General features: G+C 48.7%; 2 protein-coding genes across 2 annotated transcripts in view; one reads left to right on the forward strand and one right to left on the reverse strand.

The window, feature by feature from the left end:
* RIDA (reactive intermediate imine deaminase A homolog) overlaps positions 1-321 on the reverse strand; it is a 23,313-nt gene extending 22,992 nt beyond the window's left edge. Inside the window, exon 1 of the mRNA XM_019527982.1 lies at positions 205-321. Within this exon, the coding sequence (XP_019383527.1) occupies positions 205-269 (65 nt within the window). The 5' untranslated portion in view covers positions 270-321. The remainder of the gene's footprint in view (positions 1-204) is intronic.
* Positions 322-489: 168 nt separating this feature from the next.
* Positions 490-7,755, forward strand: part of POP1 (POP1 homolog, ribonuclease P/MRP subunit) — a 41,480-nt gene continuing 34,214 nt past the window's right edge. The window contains exons 1-4 of the mRNA XM_019527984.1: positions 490-533; positions 835-994; positions 2,621-2,809; positions 5,932-6,107. Of these exons, the coding sequence (XP_019383529.1) occupies positions 847-994; positions 2,621-2,809; positions 5,932-6,107 (513 nt within the window). The 5' untranslated portion in view covers positions 490-533; positions 835-846. The remainder of the gene's footprint in view (positions 534-834; positions 995-2,620; positions 2,810-5,931; positions 6,108-7,755) is intronic.

Genomic DNA, 7,755 nt, shown 5'->3' on the forward strand with positions numbered 1-7,755 from the left:
TTTTTAAAATTTTTTTTTTTTTTTTTTTTTTGCAAAAGCCTTGTTGGTCTACTAAAAGAGATCGTCTCTGCTACGAGTCCCGATTGCTCAAGCCGCATAAGCAACCGAGTGCCTGCAACAAGAACGGGCTTCAAATGAACCCAGGACAACGGAGAGCCGCGCTGGGGCTCGGACCCGAGTCGCTGGCTCCACCAGCCCCATTACCTGTAGGGGCCCATGGCAGCGGGTGCCGTAGTGGTGCTGATGATTTTCCTTACGAGCGTCGCCATGGTCCCAGCTGATCCGCTCCACTCCGCTCCGCGCCCGCACTGAGCCACCCGTGACCCGCCCCCACATGGGAGCCCAGGGCACCCTGCGCATACGCCCCGCGGGGGGGTGCTGGGAGTTGTAGTTTTCCTGGCAGAGGGCGGGCGGCGCGGGTGCTGTGCGCATGCGCATGCTCTGCGGCGTGGCTCCTGGAGAGGGTTGGTCCCGACGGAAGCTGCGGGGTCCGGGACCGGGCGCCACGCGCCGCCGCCGCCAGCGCCCTACAGGTGAGACCGACCCACGTGGGGGCCGTGGGTCTCCCCCGCAGGGGCTTGGGGGGATGCCCACAGGGTGTGGGCAGGGCTAGACACAGGCATGGGCGAACCGGCCGGCCGCCCCCGACCCGGATAGAAAGGGGGCTTGAAAATGGTGAACATAATGGTTATTGTTATCGTTCTCTCTGGCGAAGTCGGGGGGCGATACTAAAAGTTCGCCTAGGGCTGCCTGGAGTCTAGGTAGGGTGCTGAGGGCAAGGCAGGGGCTGCCCCGCGGGAAGGCTTGACGGTTGCTTCCCCTGCTGCCCGCCAGCCAGCCCGCAGCATGTCCAACGCCAGGGAGAAGAAGCGTGCCAAGAAGATGAGGAACCAGCCCGCCAACGTGACGTTAGCTCCTCCCACCAGCGAGCCTCACCCCAGCCCGGCGCAGCACTGCAATGGGGGGAGCAGACCTCTGCAGCCTCACCAGCAAGGTAAGACTGGCAGCTCACCCTCGTGGCAGGACCGCTGCTCCCCCCACAGCTCGTTGCCACGCTTCGTGTTGGATCTTACTGTGCTGTGGCACTGGTGCTACACGCAGGCACATGGCCATTTCGCCAAATTGATCGTAGCTTGCCAAGCCACCCCCTCCTCATTCACTTTGTTCTCTTGCACGTCTTGGCCTGCATAGGATACAAGTACATGTCCTCGTGCAGCTCCCTCCCAGCTGAGTTACAAAGCTGCATCTCTCACTCAGCTCCTAGTGCTTGGAGGTCGAGATTGCAGGGGGCAGTCCGTTTGAAATCTTTTCTGTTTTTAAGGGATTCAAAGTATTATGTTTGTATTATCTAACACTCATTTAAAATGCAGCCAGGCTTTTAACACATGGGATGCATCTGGTCGTTAGGGAATACATAAGCGTTCTGTCAGTGTTACTGGTTGCTTGAAAGATTCCAGTCATTTATTTAGGCACATATATAAGCATCCTAGGAACATAACTTAAAGCATATGCAATTGAAAATATTAGCTTGGGTCCTCTTGGTGGCCTGTGACTGACTTAGTGCACTCAGTTCATGCCCTGTTTAAAAACAATTAAAAGAGACACTAGTATAACTCATGATCAAGTTGAAAAAGTAGACTCAGGTGTGTCCACGGCATATTAGAAGAAACCCTATTAGTTTATAAAAAACACCACCATGAGTTTAGGGAGACAGATATTAATTTCACTGCTGTCTTACAAAGAAAATCAGTTAATCTGTCCAAATGCCTGGATATTGCATAGGGATCCTCTACCACAGCCCTTGCGTAGGCCTGCATTAAGCAGCCTGCCTAGGCACAAAAGTCTAGGGTGGCACTTTGAGGCATTGGGATCAAAGGCTGGGCTGGGTCTTTGGTTTAAAATGTAAAGCAGCTCATTAATCAGCTTTCAAACAAAAAAGAAAGCTTATCACCCTATCCTTCCCTGTCACAATTATGAATAATGCAGCTCTTTACCACGATATTAGAGAGGTGTGTGCATTTTTCAAATACACATATTAACTATGTATAATGAGTATAGGAGAAAGGATTGCATTACATAAAATGCTAGGAAAAACTTTTACAATCTTCACTACAGATTTCCCTCGCTTTATGCGGGTTAATTCCCTCTGACGCGATGCCCCTTTTTGTACCAAAAATTTGTTATATGCGAGGTAAATTCAGTCTTATTTGATCAGTGTGGTGGAAGCCTGCAGTCAGCTGCTTTGTGCGATGCATTGTGGGAGTAACACACACCAAAATATAGTCTTCTGTGTGGATCTGTGCTGCTTCCTCATCTGCGACGTGTTTCTATAGTTGCCATCCCCATTATGGTAACGTTCTCCGCCACCCTGTGCTTGTGAGCGCTGTCTGCAGTTGGTGAGTACCAAAATTGTCTTGTAAAATTGGTAGAAATGCGTCTGGGGGTCAGTACAGTTCAGGTCTTGGAACACATCCCTATATGTTGTACTGTAAAGTGGGTTTCCTGTGTGCAAATTCAACTTATGTGCCGTTTTCCAGCAACACAAATACAGCATAAAGCAAGGGGAACCTGTACTTAAGCTAATCTAACTTCATTTTTACCACTTCTTGAAATATGCTAGCTGTTCTCTGTCCTGAGACTTCTGAGCAATATCAGCAGCAGAGGCTTCCACATCCATCTCCTGGGCCTTCTAACAGGAAAGAACAGTATTTTACAAAAGGGCAAAGTAAGGGGGAAAGAGGTAGAGGAAGAGGAGGATGGCAAGGAGGACGCCGAGGCATATCTCAAGAAATGCCTAAATTCATAACAGGTGAGTGAAATCATTTTCTAGAAGTTTCCATGAACTGAAAGCAAAAATCTGCTTCGTATTCACCAGAATCCAAGGTGACTTTGAATTCAAGATGACCCCCCCGTACGTAGATTCTGTGTATAGAAAATTATAAATTTGTTACAGTTTTCCATATATCAAATCTAATTATTGTTGGGTCATTTTAAATTTGTCCTGCCCCCTCCCACCCTCCCTTCCCCGCTTACCCTATATGGTTGGGTTCAGAAATGGAGCTGAAACAGGAGCTGCAGCACTTCTGCCATTGTGTCATCTCCCCCGTGCTGAGGATAGGGTTGGATATTTAACTGGTAAGAAGTTCAGTCAATTGACCGGTCAAAAATTGGTCAAAATTGTAAAGTATTGCCAAAACAGAGAAATTACTATGCAGAAAAGCACAAATTTTCCATTAAGAAATGTGTCAGAAACATTAAAAAAATCATATTACTGTCAAGAAAGCTGAAGAAAAGATATTCACTCCCAATGAAATTGCTATACTGTTTGACTGGTCAAAAAATTTGCAGTCAGTTGACCAGTCAATTTACTGGCTTGCCTACTGAAGCTCAGGGTTACCAGCTGTCAGTAAAGTCCGTAAAAAAAATAAAACCAAAAAAAACTTTAGCTGTCAGTGAGAACACTAAGCAGCTGGAACTTGATTGAAGCTCTGAGAGAGTGAGCAAAAGAGCGCCACTGATGTCTGAGCAGAAGTCCAGTACCCTGCAGGGTGTGCTGTCTTGGTCGTGTGCTGCTGCTGTGTCCCAGACTGCCTTTTAATGCTGCTGGGTCACAGATATGCTTCTTTGGGGATCTGTGCTGGCATAGGGGGTAGAAGGCCAGCAAGAGTAAGGCTAGGGGTTGGTTTGGGGGGTAGCAGGGTGTGGAGGTAAATAGGGGGCCCCTGGCAGGCTGTGCGGGGATAGCCTAGTATAAAACCAGCGCTGCAGTCAAGCAGGGTTGCTAACCAAGACTTTTTTTTCACTTTTTTTTTTTTTTTACTGTGGTTGATGTTAAACCTCTAAATCAGAACCTGGGCCTCATAGCAGGGTAGGGCCCAGCAGAAGAGTTATATTTATGTTATATAAAATGTGTCAGTAAAAAAAGTTTGACTGTCAGTAAAAAGGTTGTAGATTGCTAGTAAGAAAAATTTTCTTAGGTTGGCAACCCTGCCCACACTCCCCATGGGCTATGCCACCCTATCTTCCTTGCGCTTCTGCCATCTTGCACCATGCTTCTCCCTGAGGTCAAGACTGGCACTGAAGCCCCAACAGCCACCTGCTCCAGACTGCTCAAATCTAAGACAAGGTTTCTTTTTCTGCTGTGTTGAATGCTTCTGCCCAGCTGGGCTGGCCCTGCTCCTCTGCTCCCCAGCCCGAGCTGGGACAGGCAGGGGAGGGGGTCTGGCTAGAGAGGGGTTTAATTCCCCCTCACTGTGTCACCAGCGTGGACCAGAGCCAGGTCCGCTAGTTGCTTCCCCCTCTTTCTGCAGTACCAAGCACCACAGCCCCTAAGGCAAAGGGGGCAGGGTGGAGAGTTAGTTTCCGTTGTACTCCCACTGGCAGCCGGGTCTGCTGGCTGTGACCACAGCACTTACTCCCTGCCTGGAATAAGCTCCCAGCTGTCTGCTTGCCAGAGGCTGGAGGAATAACACCCCCCACCAGGGCTCCCTGCCTGGCCATGGCCCCGCAGTGCTGCCATGCTCCACAGCGGCTCTGCTGGCCCCACAGCATGGCCGCCCTGCAGGGAAGGGACTCATGCTCTGGGAAGCCCTGATGGGCTGCTGCCTGTCATCTCACTCACCGCTCACCTCTTCAGCTCCTGAGTGGGGGCAGGACCTGGCCCCTTCCCCTCCTTCTGTGGTGGGGCAAGCCATGGAGGGGTTAACTTGCAGCCCCTGGGCTCCCAGCTGGTGGCTGCTCCCCACCATTATTCCCCCCGAGCTTCACCTGCAGTGTTAGTGGCTGAATAAGTGCTGGGAGGGAGTTGGCCTTGAGCAGACAGCAATGGCGGCTGGGTGAGGGCCAGGTCCCTTCCAGCAGGAAGGGCTTATTCAGCCGCTGGCCCCTGACACCACAGTGGGGTCTGACCAGCCATTGCCGCTCTGTACTGGGGCAAACCCCCTCCTGGCAGGAAGAGGCTTTATTCAGCCGCCGGCCCCGAGCACAGGCCAAGTAGTGACTGCAGCCGGGTGGGCAGACCCCACTGCACTGCAAATAGCTTTTCTGTACTTGGGGCAAGCCCATTGGCTTATTCAACCGCTGATACCGCAGCAGGGTCTGCCCAGCCTGGCCACAGACTGAAGCGGTGAGCAGTGAGTGAGGTGATGGGCATCATCCTGTCACAGCTTCCCAGAGCGTGAGCCCCTTCCTGGTGGGGGTGGGGTGCGCTTTGGGACCAACAGAGCTGCTGTGGAGGATGGCGGCATTGCAGGGACATGGCCAGGCCGGGCTCCTGGGGGGTGGGGGGGCAGGGATGGGGGTTATTCCTCCGGCCTCCAGCAATGGAACAGCTGGGAGCCTATTCCAGGCATGAAGCAAATGTTGCAGCAACAGTTGGCAGACCCGGCTGCCAGTGTGTGGTACAGGGGAAACTAACTCTCCTCCCTGCCCTGCTCTGCCTCAGGGGCTGTGGTGCCTGGTGCTGCAGCAGCAAGGGGTGGGGAGCATCAAGCAGATGCAGCTCTGGTCCCTGCTGGTGGCACAGGGAGGGGGGATCTCTGGCCAGTTCAGCCATGGTTGGTCATGACCCACCCTCCCAGCATAGCTTCCTCACAGCTGAGGGTGTGCCTCAGCTGCAGGCATGTGCCTGGATTGCCTCAGTCCAGAGCAAATGTTTGTTAAGGTACAAACCGATTCAGCCTAGGCATGTTAAACTAACCTGCAAAGGTTGAGTCAATTCAGGCTCTGGCTTTTTGAATGTCTGTCCCTAGCCTTTAGGTTGACTAGTTGAGAGAGCAATATTCTTGCATCATTCACTACACTTTTGTGCTTCTAAATTATTAATTCAGTAATTAAAACTGCACTGCAACAAAGTCAATTTTCTTACTTAATTCTGCTTCCATTTATTTTTAACAATTCTGCATGCACAAAAAATGGTTCTCTTCATTTCAGCATCTACTTTTGCTCAAGCCCGTGCTGCTGAAATCAGTGCTATGTTGAAGGCAGTGGCACAGAAGTCTTCCAATTCGCTGGTGTTCCAGACTCTACCTAGGCACATGCGAAGACGAGCTATGAGCCATAATGTCAAACGCCTCCCCAGACGGCTCCGTGAGACTGCCAGAAAAGAGGTGCAAGTTCATCTTAAATCATTTGCTACCCAAGTATGATGCATTCAAATAATGTATTAATACTTTGTTGCTCTTGCGTATGATTCTTCAGATTTTATTTCTATCACTATTGAGTAATTTTACTGAATATGTGTTTTGAATAACTTAAGCCTGACTAGTTTAAAGATGAGACAAACTTTTTTCTCTATGGCTTTCATCAGTTGCTTAAATGACTAACAGTTTCTCTCTCAAAAGAGCTGAACTTGGTAAAATGACCAGTTCTGAAGAGATAAAACATCGCTGTTATGAATAGAGTTTGTAGGCTCTTCCATGGTATATTAGGTTCCAGGCTTCTTCAACCTTTCTTCCTCCATCATGTTTTTGAATCTTTTGCCACTGTTTACTGCCTGTGGACTTTGAATCTTAAAATGTAAATCTAAAGCTACGTAGGACTGTAGCTGGATGAAATTGAATTACTTCCCTGGTCTGTCATGTGACACTCCTGTTAATAACTTCCAAACTGAGATTTGCCTTTTTTTTTTGCAGCATCATATTGTTTATTCATTGAGTCTAACTCCTCTTTAATCTTGGTCCTTTTCTAAAGCACTTCAGCCTACCAATTAGCAATTTATTTCACACTTTTCATTTGTGAATGAGACCTTTCTATCCTAAGAGTTCTATTTTGCACTTCATCTTGTTAAGTTCAGTAAAACTGCAGCAGTAGTCTGCAGTCATCAGGATCAACTTGAATTTTCATCTGATTCTCCAAAGTGCTTGCAGTTCTTTTCTGGATGTCAGCTGCACTTTTTATAAGTGTACTTTCTATTCCAGAGGTTACAAAGATACAGTCTAAGTTATCCAGCCCGTGGTGTTGGGAGCAGTGGCAGCATTAATTGCCATGGCTCCTGGAGCCATAGCAGTTAATGCTGCTCTTACTCATTCTGCCATGAATTTCCAGACCTGTAAGGAGTACCATGTGCTGACATATCTGGTGCATGGAGCTGCCTCATCTGGCACACAGGGCTGTCTGTGGAGCTGGAAATTTGGTGGGGAGGAGTGGTGACTGCGTAAGGGAAAGGGGTTAGAGTGGCACTTGCGGAGCGTGTGGACCTAATTTGTGATACACCTGTTAAAGGTTAGCCCCACTGGTTTAAAAGTTGTTCAGTCCCTACAAATCCATGTAATTATCTACAGTTTTTTGTAACATTGACTAGTAAGTTTTCAAATCTGTGTTTGAAGTTACAGTAGCTGTTCCTCTTCCTTTTTCTCTGTACAGATAGGTGCTGTGTTTGCCCTTTCCATGTGATTTTAGATATCTTTCTTGTTCTTGACGATAATCACGAAATTCTAGAATCTAGCCCATTAGCCAGTCACTGGTGTTTTTCATTATCTGTGCTCTTTTACCCCCAGTCTGCTTCAAAGTTAGCTTAAAGCACTCCTCACTAGGTTAATGGATGGATAGTCTTTAGCACTTCTTCCCTTTTTTTGCCACATGGAATTTCCCAGCAGTCCTTCATGGAACACCATCGTCTGGTCAAGAAAGCAAAAATCTTCCCATCAGTATTATTATGTCGCATTGCATTGACCTCCAGTGTAGATCTGTGCCCTTTCATCAGTGGAGAAGAACCAGAACATCCAGAGACTCAGAACCAAAGGAGGGTGACTTCTT

Source organism: Gavialis gangeticus, unplaced genomic scaffold (genome assembly GCF_001723915.1).
Source record: "Gavialis gangeticus isolate Ggan-Ray unplaced genomic scaffold, GavGan_comp1, whole genome shotgun sequence".
NCBI classification, from domain to species: domain Eukaryota; kingdom Metazoa; phylum Chordata; order Crocodylia; family Gavialidae; genus Gavialis; species Gavialis gangeticus.